At 46.2% G+C, this 18,693-nt stretch overlaps 1 protein-coding gene across 1 annotated transcript; it reads right to left on the minus strand.

The window, feature by feature from the left end:
* Nucleotides 1-321: 321 nt before the first annotated feature.
* On the minus strand, nucleotides 322-2,301 carry LOC119290991 (IRK-interacting protein-like). Its single transcript, XM_037569677.1, has 2 exons — nucleotides 1,801-2,301; nucleotides 322-1,675 (listed from the first exon to the last, which is right to left on the minus strand). The coding sequence occupies exons 1-2, from the start codon at nucleotides 1,843-1,845 to the stop codon at nucleotides 410-412; spliced, it is 1,311 nt and encodes a 436-aa protein (XP_037425574.1). The 5' UTR covers nucleotides 1,846-2,301; the 3' UTR covers nucleotides 322-409.
* Nucleotides 2,302-18,693: the final 16,392 nt, after the last annotated feature.

Below are 18,693 nucleotides of genomic sequence, written 5' to 3' on the forward strand. Positions count from 1 at the left end.
TGGAGCTGCGCGCGCTGCTGAAGGCAGCACTGCGTGCCGCGCCAAACCTGACGATGGGCGCGCCGCAAACCAGATTTTAGCGCGGCGCGCTGGGCGCAGGTTGAAGATGCTCTCGCCTCCAAGGATCGGATGACATGGCGTCGTTTCCGCTGAAAGGAGCACCCGCATGGCCAGTCAAGATCGTTGGAAGGTCCAATCACCATTTTTCCGTTTTTGTCTCGGGCCGCCATGACGGTGAAGTGTGCAGCGACCAAAGATGATCACTTCACTTCACGCTGAGCGCAGAAATGCTGTTCAAGACGAAGAAATGTGACTCACAAGAGCGGAATTGACACCCCATATTCACACATCAATTGAATGCAAGTCCTGTTTTTACCACGCAAATAACAATCCTCGTGTCTTTTTTTGACTATACTCTGCTACTCTGACAGCTCTTCACCGAGTCCGTACCACCCCCATTCATATTGCTACAGCTACCTCCCAACCCCTCGCCGCCGTTGGCGCTGCTCCCGCCAATTATGTGGCTGCCGGTGCGGCTGTTGTTGTAGAAGCACACGACCTTGCACTTCACCACGCCGGCGCCGGCGACGTACACGTGGAACCCCGGCGCCACCATCATCTTCACGCTGGTCGGCTCCAGCCGCCCGGCGCGCGAGGCCGCGGCGTCCTCCATGAACCGCGAGTCGAAGCGCGCGCCGCGGTCCACGCGCACGACGGGCAGCGGCGGGTGCACGGACCGCGCCAGGAGGCGCACCCCCCACACGCCCTTGGCCGCCAGGAAGAAGGCCTGCAGCAGCGGCTCCGGCCAGGGGCGCGCGCGCGCCCACCCGAGGGAGGACACCACCTCGCTCATCTTGGCGTCGCAGAACCGGCTCAGCCCGTCGCTGTAGTGCTTCGTCCCGTGGATGAGCACCTCCTCCCAGGTCAGCGCCGCCACGGCGTGGTACGCCGCGAGGTTGGCCTCGCACCGGCCCGCCGGGTCCGCGGTGTGGACGTCGCCCTCGGTGTCGAGCTCGAAGTCCGCGTGGAAGGCGCGGTTCAGGAAGCTCTCGAGGTTGGGGCCGGGGCTCGCGGGGCTGCGCAGGTGGGTGGAGAGCGCGCGCGTGAGGTTCCGCACGGTGGCGCGCGCAGTGGAGACGGCGCGGAGGAAGGACTCGACGGGGAAGACGGCGGCGGCCGGCGTGGGGAGCACGCGGGCCTCGAGGCGCGCGAGCTTGAGCTCCAGCTCCGCGAGGGACTGCTTCAGCCGCGAGGTCTCCTCCACCGCGTCGTCCCGCGTCCGCGTGGCGGCGGCGAGCCGCCGCGAGAGGTCGGCCGCGGCCAGGCGCCACTGTTCTCCCTCACCCCCGTCGCCTTCCGAGGCCGACGTGGGAGACGGCGAGGAGCGCGGGGTGGACCGTCGGGTGAGGGAGACGAACAGCGAGCGGATGACGGCTCCCGGCGACGCCGGCGCCAGTGCCCGCTGTTTGAAGCGGCAGTCGGAGCACGACACCGCCGCGACATACGCAGCCGAGTCGGCGGCGCCGCCTTCGCTCCTCCCCCGCCGCGGCGTCTTCTTGGCGCCGCCGTGGCCGTGGCCGTGGCCGTGGAGCGGCGTCGCGGAGTGGGCGTACTTCTGGTCCAGCTTCTCGGAGGCCGTCGTCGGGGCACCAGCATGCCGCTTGGTCTCGGACACCTGATGATTACAGCTTAGCATTGCAGCTCACAGACAAGCAATCAAGCAAAGAGCACCCACGACCCAACTCAAAGAACAGAGACATAACACACATCGCAAGAGGAGGAGAAGGGACGCGAGCTCACCGCGGATGTGAAGGTAGGAGGGGAAGGGGACGGGGACGACACCATGGCTGCGGATCGAGCTCCCTCTACGAACAACAACGACCTTTTGTTGGGTTGGGACTTGCGGTGGTCGGACGCTAGCGCTGGCTTTTGCGTTGCGGTGGTGGCGGCTGGCGAGGCGATAGTGCTGAGCGCTGTGGTGCGGACCGTGCGGTGTTGGTTGCCTCGCCTGCGTCTGTACTGTACGAGTACGTGCGACGACGTCTTTTTTTGCAGTCTACTTCACGGGGAGGGGAGCTGAGCCTAGAGGCAGGCAGGCAGGCAGGCAGGACGACGCGGGGCATGAATGCCGGTCAGTTCGGGTCGTTGGTGCGTTTAATGCCCCCCGGCTCCGTCTGGACCATCTCTCCCTCCTTGCTCCCTCTCTCGATTTATCTCCTCCTGCTCTCAGATTTTCCGTTTGTGACTTTGCGATGAGACGCCAGCCATCCCTCGGCTACCTGGATTCTGGAGGCAGAAAAGTAAAAGGTTTTGCGTGGCCATGCTACGTCTGTCAGCTTCTCCCGCAGCCGCGCTACCTCCGGCCAACAGCCAACAGGCATCGATGAGAGTTGGATTTCCTCATAACATTTTCTTACCGTACAACGCAGAGAGAAAGATACGAGTACTCGTATCGTAATCACCGGGGCGCAAATACTCGTACGTATCATGAGTTTTGGAGCGGCACATTAAGAGCGGTCGGCACGGCAGGTTGGGCAGGGAGGACACCATAAATCCGGACGTCGACCCGACCCATCTGGACCGCCCCGCACGCTTCAAACATGCTGTCAATGAATTGAGAACCGTGGCGCGACCCCGAGTCCCGTGCGTGGAACTGAATGCCGTGGATTCCGTCCTCCGAGTCTGATGACATGCAGTACTAGAGAGAGAGATATTACGAGGCTCCGATCAACCTTTTCCCGCCTCTTGTCACTCGCTGCGCCACTGCAGCTGCCAGTGACTTGTGCGAATGCCTCGAGCGCTACAGGCGACGTGCTCCGTCTGAGATTAAAAGTCAAAGAACGCATGCTCGTCAGCCCTCAGTGCTCAGGCTTCAGGTCTGCCGTCGGTTATGATCACTGCTCATAAGTTGCTATCGTGATGAAAAACTCTCCTGGTGCAGCTGTGTCCGCCACAGGAGTTTAAACTGATTTGATCGAACAGTTTTTTTTTTTGGAATGGAGGCAAAAAATTTGTCTCATCCATTAATTAAGAAGGAGAATAGAGTTTGTTACAACCAACCCACGACAAACCCACATGGCGATTACTCGCGTTCAAGTAGTGTCCCTAGTTTTTTTGCTCCCACTATACTCCAAAGCTTTGCTTCTTCTATGATGATGTTGAGAAGGATCGTCGGCGGAGCGCTCTTGTGACGAAAGACCCGGGAGTTTCGCTCATTTCATATTGTCCAAGAAACGAGCATGATGAGGGAGGCCGTGGCCTTCCGCTTTGGAACGGATAGGCCGGTCCGATGATCCCACCATGACTCAACGGAGTCCTCCAAATGCCATAAAGAGGTGTCCAGATAGTGTAGACCAAAATTTTCTATGACCAACTTCAATAGTCTAATGGTAAAGCGACACTTGTAGAATAGATGTTTTCACCCGTTTCTTGCTCTCTTTTGCATAATGTGCAAAGGCCACAATTTGGCCAACCGATTAGCGGTCCAGATGCGGTTTTGGATGGCTAACCAAGCAAAGAATTTGACTTTAGGAGGGGCCCAAACTTTCCAGACCATTTGGTCCATGGGGGAATGAGTCATTCTCAAGAATTGCGCTTTGTAGGCAGAAGCTGTGGTGCAGCGCCCATCCGTGAAGTGTTTTCAGACAATGTCATCTTCAATGTTGTCAATGAGGTTGAATTCGTGGATGAGCATCCAGAGCCTGAAGAACTCCGTGATATGAGTGATGGATATCACGGTGGCTGTGTTAATCTTGGAAATCCATGCGTTCTTTTTGAGTGCCTCCCACACCTTCTAATTCTTTTTTGAAGAAGCCTCGAAAGTAAAGGGTGCAATCTTTTTTGGCTTCCGGCCAAGCAACCACAGAGAGTCCGAGAAAGGTGTTTTTGCGCCATTTTCAACGATGATGGTGGTGGAGCCATAGAAGAACTTCAGGTAATCCTCGTCACATGGGAGTGTAGTGTGGTAGCATTAGATTTGTGGGAGAAAGATTGCGACGGGGGAAGCTGTAGTTTTCGTGAATTAAACGGGCAGTGGACTTTGCAGGTGAGGCGCGTCAAGTTAAGGAGACCAGCACCTCGGTTTCGACTGGTTCTTGCTGCCGTGACGGCGTGACCTTGAAGGAGACAACACTGACCCGGTCCAAGAATCAAAGGGGGTTCGTCTTAAATTTGAAGTTAACCGCACATGAGTCCATGACGGCATGAGATGACCCGGACGAGACGAGACAATATAGCGGGTTCAGGCAGGAGTCGTCCGCACGACCGCTTTTCGGATGCTGATTCACGCCCCGTCTTTGACGTACAGTAGTATAGAAAGGCAGTGGTGGATCAAAGCGGCGGGGATGCACGAACTGCATGCTGATCAACAACCTCAACCTCTCCTCTCGATCACCAATGCTCGTGCCCACCTCTCCCCTGCATCTGCATACGATACTGACGTCGCCCCTCTACAAGAATGAGACGGAGATTGCTAGCGCTACATACGGATGGACAGCAAATACCACAGTACTACTGGCCGCCTGGCACCACGCAGGTAGTATGCCCACAACCACAATCGTCGCATCACATTATGTAGAGATAGCTACGGACTACAGTACGCACCGGTCGACCCCGACCGACAACCGCGCGCCATGGCGCGCATCGCGATCCCGGTCGACCAGCTGCAAATTCAAGCGGATTGGCAGGCAGATCGATCGGAATTCAAAGCAGCGACGAGATCCGACAAAAATTAGTTGGCCGTGCCGCCCATCCCGTTTAACTGGAACTGCAACTGGAACGGTGGAAGGCGCATGCCGCTCGCGACTGTGAGGTGGAACTGACGTACCCCCATGCGCATGGGCTGAGCAGCGAGGCGTGGTACCGTACCATGGCTACGCAGCCTCCCCATGGCCGCGCGGCGACGTACAGCCCCGTGCGCGGCGTGCTGCGCAAAGTTTGGTGTGGTCGATCGTAGTAGGCGCCAACCGAACCACCGGAGTTAATGATGTAAGTTGCGCGACGGGACGACGGAAGGAGGCGTACGACGGGTCGATCACTTAACAAGGAGTTACCTGAAGTGATTCAGATATGAGCTTAGTACTTGCGAAGTTGGTTAATTGAGCCAAGCAGAGCACAACTGTGTGATCAGGGCACATGGAATGTAGAACCACACGATCGATCAATCAGTAATTTGAATCACAGACAGGCAAGCATGCATGCCCGGCATGACATGCGTATATACGACATGAGACCATAAACAGTCATCAGCTAACATGTATCATCCCCCAAACCCTTCCAAACCCACTACAATCTATACAGTTCCTCTACAAACTTCTTCTAATCTATACAGTGGGATGTATTGCTCCGACACCGTATATAGAACATGGGAGGAATAGTTAAATCGGAAGCATATTCGGGTATAATTCACCGCCAACAAGATACAGTTACAAACTGTGCATCTCTAGTCACTCATCTATTTGTAACTCCCAATATTTTGGACCTTGGGAGGCATGCAACTAGCCTATTTCGGTCTTTTTTTTTGAGAGAGAGAGAGGCCAAGGGCATATCATAAAATTGTCCAACCCTTACAGGACCATCCTTACAAAAAAAAGTAACACACATGTCCTTGGGTATATCGTTGTCGTCTTCCTCCTGTATTCGCTGGTGGTCATGAACAAAGCTTGATGCCACCTCTGAATCTTCAGAACACCTCGGAACCAGGGAATACTGTAGATGCATCAGCCGAGAAGTCACCGGCAGGAGCCAGAGGAAGGCGGTGACAATGAACTGAAGATCAATTGTCGTCACAAAGAAGCAACATGGAGGACCTGACAATCAACCCCGATATGTCCAGACATAATCCGGGAGGCCTAACCTCACTAGCTTCCTGACGAAGCCGAACCTGACCATGCTTCGCTGAACGGAGAAGCCATAAGACAAAGACATAAACTGTTGTAGTCCACTCCGCCAAATGGCGGTGTCAAAGACCACTTAGACGGGACAAGACAAAAACAGGGCCCTAGATCTTGCCCTGACGAAATTCCACACACCCTCCACCGAAACGAGGACATGACATGGAGAAATTATTCCACCCCGCCAGTGACACCATCGTCTCACCACTGTCGGCCAGCCACATAGATTGAACCCTAACCAACTCTAGGACGACCGACAACGGAAGCACCTGAAGAACAGGGGAAATGGCTGGACATAAGGGAAGACCCTAGTCGCATGTGTCCCTTGTGAGAGGAAAAACTAACTAGGATTGTATGAGGACACGGGACGGCAGGGCTACTAGAGCAGAAGTCATTGCCGAAAATGTCATCGGCAATGACTTTGACGGCGACGGGGGTGTTAACTGTTGGGGAAAGAGAAAAATACGAATACGCAAAGCTTGCATGTCATTTTATTGATAGAAGAATGAGCATAGTACATAGTGCGGGTACATTGACTACACATGCGTGAATTCGTCTGAAAAAGATAACCAGAGCATAAGACACGGGGTGCTCACACCAAGACTAAAGCTAGCCTAACTCAAATTAGCTAAACCAATGGTGCGAGCCTTGTCCCATTGCCAAGCATCCTCGTGGATGGTCTGCACCAGACGCGAGACTGACGGTAGTTGGTTATCAAAGATGCAACCATTGTGGTGCTTCCAGAGCCACCAGGCAGTGAGCATGATGAGGAAGGAGAGGCCTCGTCGATGCACAAGTAGAGCTTGAGAGCTAGAGGTGGCCCACCAGTCAGGAAAGGACATCGCCGAATATGGTAGAGTGGACATGGAACGACACCAGAAGAGCACCTCGTGCCACACCTAGTGGGGGAAGGAGCAACCGACGAGGAGGTGTCGCGGGACCTTAGAATCATGGTCGCACAAGGAACATAATTCCTCGTGCGGGAGTCTTAAGGGCTAGACAATCGGCGATCCAACATCTATCCTACAGGGGAGCCATGTGAAGACCTTGAGTGGCAACGGCACCCATGTCTTATAGGTGATCCGCCAAAAGGGATCTGGTATCAAGCCATAGAAACGGGCAAGGTAGCATGATCTGGCCAAATAGAGACCAAAGTCCATCCACATCTAGAGTAGCTCATACGGACTGTAAAAGAGGGAGAAGTGCCGAAAGAGGCGCAAGTGTTCCATGAACTGCTTCAGGGTAGCCGGTCCAAGTGCGATTTGGATGTCACAAAGCCAAGCACGCCCCCAGAAGCCCCTCGCAGTTTGTGCAGTGCCGACAATGACACTTGAGGAAGAGGGCAAAGATCAAAGGAGCACTTTTCGAGATGGACCTTCCTACAATCCAATGATCAGCCCAAAACCTGTTGGGGAACGTAGTACGAGATGGACCTTCCTACAATCCAATGATCAGCCCAAAACCTGTTGGGGAACGTAGTAATTTCAAAAATTTCCTACGATCACGCAAGATCTATCTAGGAGATGCATAGCAACGAGAGGGGAGAGTGTGTCCACGTACCCTCGTAGACCGAAAGCGGAAGCGTTTAGTAACGTGGTTGATGTAGTCGAACGTCTTCGCGATCCAACCGATCCAAGTACCGTACGTACGGCACCTCTATGTTCAACACACGTTCATCTCGATGACGTCCCTCGTGCTCTTTATCCAGTTGAGGACGAGGGTGAGTTCCACCAGCACGACAGCGTGGCGACGGTGATGATGATGCTACTGACGCAGGGCTTCGCCTAAGTACTACGACGATATGATCGAGGTGTGTAACTGTGGAGGGGGGCACCGCACACGGCTAAGGCGAAACTTGGTGTGTTCTAGGGTGCCCCCTTGATAACCAACAAGTATAGGGGATCGCAACAGTTTCCGAGGGTAGAGTATTCAACCCAAATTTATTGATTCGACACAAGGGGAGCCAAAGAATATTCTCAAGTATTAGCAGTTGAGTTGTCAATTCAACCACACCTGGATAACTTAGTATCTGCAGCAAAGTATTTAGTAGCAAAGTAGTATGGAAATAACGGTAACAGTGGCAAAAGTAAAAGTAGCAGTTTTGAAGTAATTGTAACAGTGGCAACGGTAAAGTAAATAAGCAAAGCACAATATGTGAAAAGCTCATAGGCATTGGATCAGTGATGGATAATTATGTCGGATGCGGTTCCTCATGTAATAGTTATAACATAGGGTGACACAGAACTAGCTCCATTTCATCAATGTAATGTAGGCATGTATTCCGAGTATAGTCATACGTGCTTATGGAAAAGAACTTGCATGACATCTTTTGTCCTACCCTCCCGTGGCAGCGGGGTCCTAATGGAAACTAAGGGATATTAAGGCCTCCTTTTAATAGAGAACCGGACCAAGCATTAGCACTTAGTGAATACATGAACTCCTCAAACTATGGTCATCACCGAGAAGTATTCTGATTATTGTCACTTCGGGGTTGTCAGATCATAACACATAATAGGTGACTATAAACTTGCAAGATAGGATCAAAAACTCACATATATTCATGAAAACATAATAGGTTCAGATCTGAAATCATGTCACTCGGGCCCTAGTGACAAGCATTAAGCATAGCAAAGTCATAGCAACATCAATCGCAGAACATAGTGGATACTAGGGATCAAACCCTAACAAAACTAACTTGATTACATGGTAAATCTCATCCAACCCATCACCATCCAGCAAGCCTATGATGGAATTACTCATGCACGACGGTGAGCATCATGAAATTGGTGATGGAGGATGGTTGATGATGATGACGGTGACGAATCCCCCTCTCCGGAGCCCCGAAAGTTCTCCAGATCAGCCCTCCCGAGAGAGATTAGGGCTTGGCGGCGGCTCCGTATTGTAAAATGCGATGAAACCTTCTCTCTGATTTTTTTCTCGGCGAAAGCAAATATATGGAGTTGGAGTTGAGGTCGGTAGACGTCTAGGGGGCCCACGAGGCAGGGGGGCACGCCCAGGTGGTGGGGGCGCACCCCCCACCCTCATGGACAGGGTGTGGGCCCCGTGACGCTATTTCTCGCCAGTATTTTTTATTAATTCTGAAAAGTTGCTCCGTGGATTTTCAGGTTATTCCGAGAACTTTTATTTCTACACAAAAATAACACCATGACAATTCTACTGAAAACAGCGTCAGTCCGGGTTAGTTCCATTCAAATCATGCAAGTTAGAGTCCAAAACAAGGGCAAAAATGTTTGGAAAAGTAGATACGACGGAGACGTATCAACTCCCCCAAGCTTAAACCTTTGCTTGTCCTCAAGCAATTCAGTTGACAAACGAAAAGTGATAAAGAAAAACTTTTACAAACTCTGTTTGCTCTTGTTGTTGCAAATATGTAAAGCCAGCATTCAAGTTTTCAGCAAAGATTATGAACTAACCATATTCACAATAACACTTAGGTCTCATGTTTACTCATATCAATGGCATAATCAACTAGCGAGCAATAATAATAAATCTCGGATGACAACACTTTCTCAAAACAATCATAATATGATATAACAAGATGGTACCTCACTATCCCTTTCTGAGACCGCAAAACATAAATGTAGAGCACCTTTAAAGATCAAGGACTAACTAAACATTGTAATTCATGGTAAAAGAGATCCAGTCATAGTCATGCCCAGTATAAACTAATAGTAATGCATGCAAATAATAGCGGTGCTCTCCAGCGGGTGCTTTTTAATAAGAGGGTGATGACTCAACATAAAAGTAAATAGATAGGCCCTTCGCAAAGGGAAGAAGGGATTTGTAGAGGTGCCAGAGCTCGATTTTAAAATAGAGATGAATAACATTTTGAGCGGTATACTTTCACTATCAACGTAACAACTATGAGATCTCGATATCTTCCATGCTACACACATTATAGGCGGTTCCCAAACAGAATGGTAAAGTTTATACTCCCCCACCTCCAACAAGCATCAATCCATGGCTTGCCCGAAACAACGGGTGCCTCCAACTAGCAACAATCCCGGGGGAGTTTTTTTAATTATTTTGATTTGATTTGATCTTTTGATCATGGGACTGGGCATCCTGGTTACCAGCCATTTTCTCGTGAATGTGGAGCGGAGTCCACTCCTCTTGAGAATAACCCACCTAGCATGGAAGATACAGACAGCCCTAGTTGATACATGAGATGCTCGATCATACAAAATAGAATTTCATTTGAAGGTTTGGAGTTTGGCACATACAAATTTACTTGGAACGGCAGGTAAATACCGCATATAGGAATGTATGGTGGACTCATATGGAATAACTTTGGGGTTTATGGAGTTTGGATGCACAAGCAGTATTCCCGCTTAGTACAGGTGAAGGCTAGCAAAAGACTAGGAAGCGACCAACTGAGAGAGCGACAACAGTCATGAACATGCACTAAAATTAATCAACACCATGTGCAAGCATGAGTAGGATATAATCAACCATGAACATAAATATCGTGAAGGCTATGTTGATTTTGTTTCAACTACATGCGTGAACATGTGCCAAGTCAAGTCACTCGAATCATTCAAAGGAGGATACCACCCTATCATACCACATCACAACCATTTTAATAGCATGTTGGCATGCAAGGTAAACCATTATAAGCTCCTAGCTAATTAAGCATGGCATAAGCAACTATAATCTCTAATTGTCATTGCAAACATGTTTATTCATAATAGGCTGAATCAGGAACGATGAACTAATCATATTTACAAGAACAAGACAGGTCGAGTTCATACCAGCTTCTCTCATCTCAATCAGTCCATCATATATCATCATTATTGCCTTTCACTTGCACGACCGAACGATGTGGATAATAATAATAGTGCACGTGCATTGGACTAAGCTGGAATCTGCAAGCATTCAATTCAAGGGAGAAGACAAGGTAATATGGACTCTTGGTTAAATCGACAATCATGTATATAAGAGTCACTAAACATTTTCATTATGGTCTTCTCCTCTTGACCCCCAAAGGAAAGAAAAGAAATAAAACTATTTACACGGAAAAGCTCCCAACAAGCAAAAGAAGAACGGGAAATCTTTTTGGGTTTTCTTTTAGTTACTACTACAAGCATGGAGTTTAACTAACTAATTTTTTTTGGTTTTACTTAAGGTTTATCAAACACACAAGAAGAAAGCTAGAAAAGGAATTAAACTAGCATGGGTAGTACAATGAAAGAGTATGAGCACTGACAATTAGAGTGAGTGTGTGAACATGAATGTAATGTCGGTGAGAAATACGTACTCCTCTAAGATTAGGCTTTTAGCCTAAGTTGGTCTATGGCCACGGGTAGCCTGGCTGATATCCGAAGTTGTAACTGGGGTCGTACTGAGATGCAGCAGCAAATGCCTCCTGAGCTGCGGCATGGCGGCGAGCTACCTCCGCCTCCTCTCGTACTCGGTTGCCTCCTCCTTGGTGATAATATATCTTCTTTTTGCCTGATAATCAAAGAGGGAAGGAGCAGGGAGAGTAATATGGACAGCGCGACGTCTGTCAAAGATTAGTCGATACTGGAGGAATTATTCATTCCTCTCAAGAAAGTGATGGCTGACCATGGCATTATAATCTAAATAAGCGGGAGGCAAATCCCTATCGTCTTCATGTGGAGGTATACCAAGATAATTAGCCACACAGGTCGCATAAATTTCTCCAAATAAATCTCCAACTAAACCATTATTATGCAACCTACGTGCAACAATTGCCCCCAAGTTGTATTCTTTATCACCTAACATAGCACTCTTGAGAACACAAAGATCAAGTACACACATGTGACATGCTTCATCTTTACCATTAATGCGTCTACCAATGAAGAGAGCAAAATAATGTATAGCAGGAAAATGAATGCTCCCTATGGTAGCTTGTGCTATATCTCTAGATTCTCCCAAAGTAATACTAGCAAGGAAGTCTTTATATTCAGATTTATGGGGTTCATTAACATTGCCCCAATGCAGGAGTTTACAAGCAGTAGTGAAATCTTCTAGGTCCATGGTATATGATTTATCATAAATATCAAACAGGATAGTTTGAGAATTACGCGAAGATGTAAATTTAAACCTTCTCACAAATGAATCAGTCAAATAGTAGTACTGAGGACACTTATCTTGCATGAAGTCCTCAAGATCGGCATTACGCACATATGCATCAAATTCATCCTTGATGTCTGCATTAACCATGAACTCTTCTGACGGCCATTCACAAGGCCGCACGTCGGCTTCCCTTGGTGGTTCATCGTCCTGCTCACACATCGCGAGCTTGGGTCCTTCCTTTGTTGAAGAACCACCTTGGTACATTTTCCTAGACATATTTCTTCCCTTGAAAAATTTCTGAAATTTTCAGTAACTCGAAATAAAAGTGAATCAAACTCAATAAGATTGATAGCAACTACTCCCACAAGTGCCTAGAGCCTATATCATGCATTAGAATTACTTGGGACCTCATAAATTTGACATGCAAGCTCAAGAACAGGGTCACCTAGGCAGCAAAAATTTGCAATGAATAAAGCACTAGAACAAAAACTAATTGGACCATTGGAGGAGTCACATCCAAGGAACAATCTCCCCAAAGCAGTTTTGTGAATGGAGCTTTGAGCAAGGAGATCAAAAATCGCAGCAAAATGAGCTAGAACTCGTGCTTGAGCTGGATGGTGATTTTTTTGGGAGGAAGATGAAGTGTGTGGGTGCAGGAATAAGTGGAGGGGGGCCACCATGGGCCCACGAGGCAGGGGGCGCGCCCTGTAGGGATGGGCGCGCCCTGGACCCTCGTGGCCAGGTGCCAGCTCCCCCTATTGTGTTCTCAATGCCAAATATTCTTAAATATTCCAGAAAAAATTATACTAAATTTGCATGGCATTTGGAGAACTTTTATTTTCGGATATTTTTTATTGCATGGATAATTCAGAAAACAGACAGAAAATACTATTTTTGCTTTATTTATTCTAAATAACAGAAAGTAAAAAGAGGGTACAAAAGGTTGTGCCTTCTAGTTTCATCCATGCATCTCATGATCATCAAAAGGAATCCACTAACAAGGTTGATCAGGTCTTGTTAACAAACTCATTCAGAATAACATGAAACCGGAGAAATTTCGAATAACACTAGGTTACCTCAACGGGGATATGCACATCCCCAATAATAAGAAAATCATATTTCTTCTTGATAGTAGGAAGAGGAAATTCAAAACCTCCAATAATAATAGTTGGAGTTTTTCCAATAGAATTGATGCTATGAACTTGAGGTTGTTTCCTCGGAAAATGCACCGTATGCTCATTATCATTAACATGAAAAGTGACATTGCCTTTATTGCAATCAATAACAGCCCCTGCAGTATTCAAAAAGGGTCTACCAAGGATAATCGACATACTATCCTCCTCGGAAATATCAAGAATAACAAAGTCCGTTAAAATAGTAACATTTGCAACCACAACAGGCACATCCTCACAAATACCGACAGATATAGCAGTTGATTTATCATCCATTTGCAAAGATATTTCAGTAGGTGTCAACTTATTCAATTGAAGTCTACGATATAAAGAGAGAGGCATAACACTAACACCGGCTCCAAGATCACACAAAGCAGTTTTAACATAGTTTCTTTTAATGGAGCATGGTATAGTTGGTACTCCTGGATCTCCAAGTTTCTTTGGTATTCCACCTTTAAAAGTATAATTAGCAAGCATGGTGGAAATTTCAGCTTCCGGTATCTTTCTTTTATTTGTAATGATATCTTTCATGTATTTAGCATAAGGATTTACTTTAAGCATATCAGTTTAGCGCATACGTAAGAATATAGGTCTAATCATTTCAGCAAAGTGCTCAAAATCCTCATCATTCTTTTTCTTGGATGGCTTAGGAGGAAAAGGCATGGGTTTCTGAACCCATGGTTTTCTTTCTTTACCGTGCTTCATAGCAACAAAGTCTCTCTTATCATAACATTGATTCTTTGATTGTGGGTTATCAAGATCAACAGCAGGTTCAATTTCCACATTATTATTATTGCTAGGTTGAGCATCAACATGAACATTATCATTAACATTATCACTAGGTTCATGTTCATCACCTGATTGTGTTCTAGCATCGGAAAGAGAAATATCATTGGGATTCTCAGGTGTGTCTACAACAGGTTCACTAGAAGCATGCAAATTCCTATCATTTTTCTTTTTCTTCTTTTTAGAAGGACTAGGTGCATCTACATTATTTCTCTGAGAATCTTGCTCAATTCTCTTAGGGTGGCCTTCAGGATACAAAGGTTCCTGAGTCATTTTACCCGTTCTAGTAGCCACTCTAATAGCAAAATCATGTTTATTTTTTAATTCATCGAGCAAATCACTTTGAGCTTTAAGTACTTGTTATGCTTGAGTGGTAACCATAGAAGCATATTTACTAATGAGTTTAAGTTCACCTTTAACTCTAGCCATATAATCACTCAAGCATCCAATCATGTAAGCATTACTCTTTAATTCTCTACCAACATAAGCATTGAAATTTTCTTGTCTAGCCATAAAGTCATCAAATTCATCCAAACATTAGCTAGGAAACTTAGTAGAAGGGGTTTCAACTTTATCATATCTATAGAGAGAATTTACATTTACTACCTATGTTGGGTTATCAAGACCATGTGTTTCTTCAATAGGTGGTATATTAAGACCATGTATTTCTTCAACAGGAGGTAAATTCTTAACATCTTCAGCTTTAGTACCTCTTTCTTTCATAAATTTCTTTGCCTCTTGCATATCTTCAGGACTGAGAAATAGAACACCTCTATTCTTCGGAGTTGATTTAGGAATAGGCTCAGGAGTTGGCTTAATTGGCTCAGGAATTGGCTCAGGAAGAGTCCAATTACTTTCATTAGTCAACATATTATTAAATAGCAATTCAGCTTGATCAATTGTTCTTTCCCTGAAAACACAACCAGCACAACTATCCAAGTGGTCCTTGGAAGCATCGGTTAGTCCATTATAAAAGATATCAAGTATTTCATTTTTCTTAAGAGGATGATCAGGCAAAGCATTAAGTAATTGGAGAAGCCGCCCCCCAAGCTTGGGGGAGACTCTCTTCTTCAATTTGCACAAAATTATATATTTCCCTCAAGGCAGCTTGTTTCTTATGAGCAGGGAAATATTTAGTAGAGAAGTAATAAATCATATCCTGGGGACTATGCACACAACCAGGATAAAGAGAATTAAACCAAGTTTTAGCATCACCATTTAATGAGAATGGAAATATCTTAAGGATACAATAGTAGCGAGATTTCTCATCATTAGTGAACAGGGTGGCTATATCATTTAACTTAGTAAGATGTGCCACAACAGTTTCGGATTCATAGCCATAAAAAGGATCAGATTCAACCAAAGTAATTATCTTAGGATCGACAGAGAATTCATAATCCTTATCAGTAACAAAGATAGGTGAAGTAGCAAAAGCAGGGTCATATTTCATTCTAGCATTTAGAGATTTCTATTTCAGTTTAGCTAATAACTTCTTAAGATCAGATCTATCGTTGCAAGCAAGAAAATCTCTAGCAGTTTCTTCATCCATAACATAACCCTCAGGAACAACAGGCAATTCATATTTAGGGGGAGAACCTTCATCATCACTATCTTCAATAATTTCATTTTAAATAATTTCATTCTCTCTAACCCTAGCAAGTTGTTCATCAAGAAATTCACCTAATGGCACAGTAGTATCAAGCATAGAAGTAGTTTCATCATAAGTATCATGCATAGCAGAAGTGGCATCATCAATAACATGCGACATATCAGAATTAATAGCAGTAGCAGGTTTAGGTGTCGCAAACTTACTCATAACAGAAGGAGAATCTAGTGCAGAGCTAGATGGCAGTTCCTTACCTTCCCTCGTAGTTGAGGGATAAATCTTAGTTCTTTCGTCTTTCAAGTTCCTCATAGTGACCAGCAGATATAAATCCCAAGTGACTCAAAGAATAGAGCTATGCTCCCTGACAACGGCGCCAGAAAATAGTCTTGATAACCCACAAGTATAGGGGATCGCAACAGTTTTCGAGGGTAGAGTATTCAACCCAAATTTATTGATTCGACACAAGGGGAGCCAAAGAATATTCTCAAGTATTAACAGTTGAGTTGTCAATTCAACCACACCTAGATAACTTAGTATCTGCAGCAAAGTATTTAGTAGCAAAGTAGTATGGAAGTAACGGTAACAGTGGCAAAAGTAAAAGTAGCAGTTTTGTAGTAACTGTAATAGTAGCAATGGTAAAGTAAATAAGCAAAGCACAATATGTGAAAAGCTTGTAGGCATTGGATCAGTGATGGATAATTATGTCGGATGCGATTCCTCATGTAATAGCTATAACATAGGGTGACACAGAACTAGCTCTAGTTCATCAATGTAATGTAGGCATGTATTCCGAATATAGTCATACGTGCTTATGGAAAAGAACTTGCATGACATCTTTTGTCCTACCCTCCCATGGTAGTGGGGTCCTAATGGAAACTAAGGGATATTAAGGCCTCCTTTTAATAGAGAACCGGACCAAAGCATTACCACTTAGTGAATACCTGAACTCCTCAAACTATGGTCATCACCGAGAAGTATCCCGATTATTGTCACATCGGGGTTGTCGGATCATAACACATAATAGGTGACTATAGACTTGCAAGATAGGATCAAGGACTCACATATATTCATGAAAACATAATAGGTTCAGATCTGAAATCATGGCACTCGGGCCCTAGTGACAAGCATTAAGCATAGCAAAGTCATATCAATATCGATCTCAGAACATAGTGGATACTAGGGATCAAACCCTAACAAAACTAACTTGAGTACATGGTAAATCTCATCCAACCCATCACCGTCCAACTAGCCTACGATGGAATTACTCACGCACGGCGGTGAGCATCATGAAATTGGTGATGGAGGATGGTTGATGATGACGACGGTGACGAATCCCCCTCTCCGGAGCCCCGAACAGACTCCAGATCAGCCCTCCCGAGAGAGATTGGGGCTTGGCGGCGGCTCCATATAGTAAAACGCGATAAAACTTTCTCTCTGATTTTTTTCTCCGCGAAAGCAAATATATGGAGTTGGAGTTGAGGTCGGTGAACTTCCAGGGGGGCCACGAGGCAGGGGGCGCGCCCAGGGGGAGGGGCGCACCCCACCCTCATGGACAGGGTGTGGGCCCCCTGATGCTATTTCTTTCGCCAGTACTTTTTATTAATTCTGAAAAGTTGCTCCGTGGATTTTCAGGTCATTCCGAGAACTTTTATTTCTGCACAAAAATAACCATGGCAATTCTGCTGAAAACAGCGTCAGTCCGGGTTAGTTCCATTTAAATCATGCAAGTTAGAGTCCAAAACAAGGGCAAAAGTGTTTGGAAAAGTAGATACGACGGAGATGTATCACCTCTGCCCCCGTATATAAAGGAGGAGAGGGGAGGCCGGCCGGCCTTAGGGGGGCGCCAAGGAGAGAGAGTCCTTCTAGGACTTCCCAATCCTAGTATGATTCCTCTACAAGGAAGAGAGGGGGAAGGAAGAAGAGGGAGAGGGAGTAGGAAAGGGGCGTCGTCCCCCTTCCCTTGTCCAATTTGGACTGCTAGGGGGGTGCGACCAGCCCTTGTGGCTCTCCTCTCTCTCCACTAAGGCCCAAGAGGGCCCATTAGTTCCCCCGGTGTGTTCGGATAACCCTCGAGCACTCCGATAGTTACCCGGAACCACTCGAAACTCTTCCAGTGTCCGAACAACATAGTACAATATATCAATCTTTATGTCTCGACCATTTCGAGACTCCTCGTCACATCCTGATCTCATCCGATACTCCGAACAAACTTCGGTCATCAAAACACATAATTCATAATACAAATCGTCATCGAACGTTAAGCGTGCGGACCCTACGGGTTCGAGAACTATGTAGACATGACCGAGACACATCTCCGTTCAATAACCAATAGCGGAACCTAGATACTCATATTGGCTCCTACATATTCTACGAAGATCTTTATCGGTCAAACCGCATAACAACATACGTTGTTCCCTTTGTCATCGGTATGTTACTTGCCCAAGATTCGATCATCGGTATTATCATACCTAGTTCAATATCGTTACCGGCAAGTCTCTTTACTCGTTCCGTAATACTTCATCCCGCAAATAACTCATTAGTCACATTGCTTGTAAGGCTTATAGTGATGATCATTACCGAGAGGGCCCGGAGATACCTCTCCGAAACACGGAGTGACAAATCCTAATCTTGATCTATGCCAACCCAACAAACACCTTCGGAAACACCTGTAGAGCATCTTTATAATCACCCATTTACATTGTGAAGTTTGATTGCACACAAGGTGTTCCTCCGGTATTCGAGAGTTGCATAATCTCATAGTCTGAGGAACATGTATAAGTCATGAAGAAAGTAGTAGCAATGAAACTGTAACGATCATAATGCTAAGCTAACGGATGGGTCATGTCCATCACATCATTCTCCTAATAATGTGATCCCGTTCATCAAATGACAACACATGTCTATGGTTAGGAAACATAACCATCTTTGATTAACGAGCTAGTCAAGTAGAGGCATACTAGGGACACTATGTTTTGTCTATGTATTCACACATGTACTAAGTTTCCGGTTAATACAATTCTAGCATGAATAATAAACATTCATCATGAAGTAAGGAAATAAATAATAACTTTATTATTGCTTCTAGGGCATATTTCTTTCAGTCTCCCACTTGCACTAGAGTCAATAATCTAGATTACAAAGTAATGATTCTAACACCCATGGAGTTTTGGTGCTGATC

The sequence above is a fragment of the Triticum dicoccoides genome, chromosome 4B (assembly GCF_002162155.2).
Source record: "Triticum dicoccoides isolate Atlit2015 ecotype Zavitan chromosome 4B, WEW_v2.0, whole genome shotgun sequence".
Classification (NCBI taxonomy): Eukaryota; Viridiplantae; Streptophyta; class Magnoliopsida; order Poales; family Poaceae; genus Triticum; species Triticum dicoccoides.

Excerpts from the sequence above, each read along its gene's own strand:
- LOC119290991 (XM_037569677.1), bottom strand. The coding sequence starts at position 1,845 with ATGGTGTCGTCCCCGTCCCCTTCCCCTCCTACCTTCACATCCGCG. Across the intron at positions 1,676-1,800 it reads CTCCTACCTTCACATCCGCG|GTGTCCGAGACCAAGCGGCA; the intron begins GTGAGCTCGCGT and ends TGTAATCATCAG.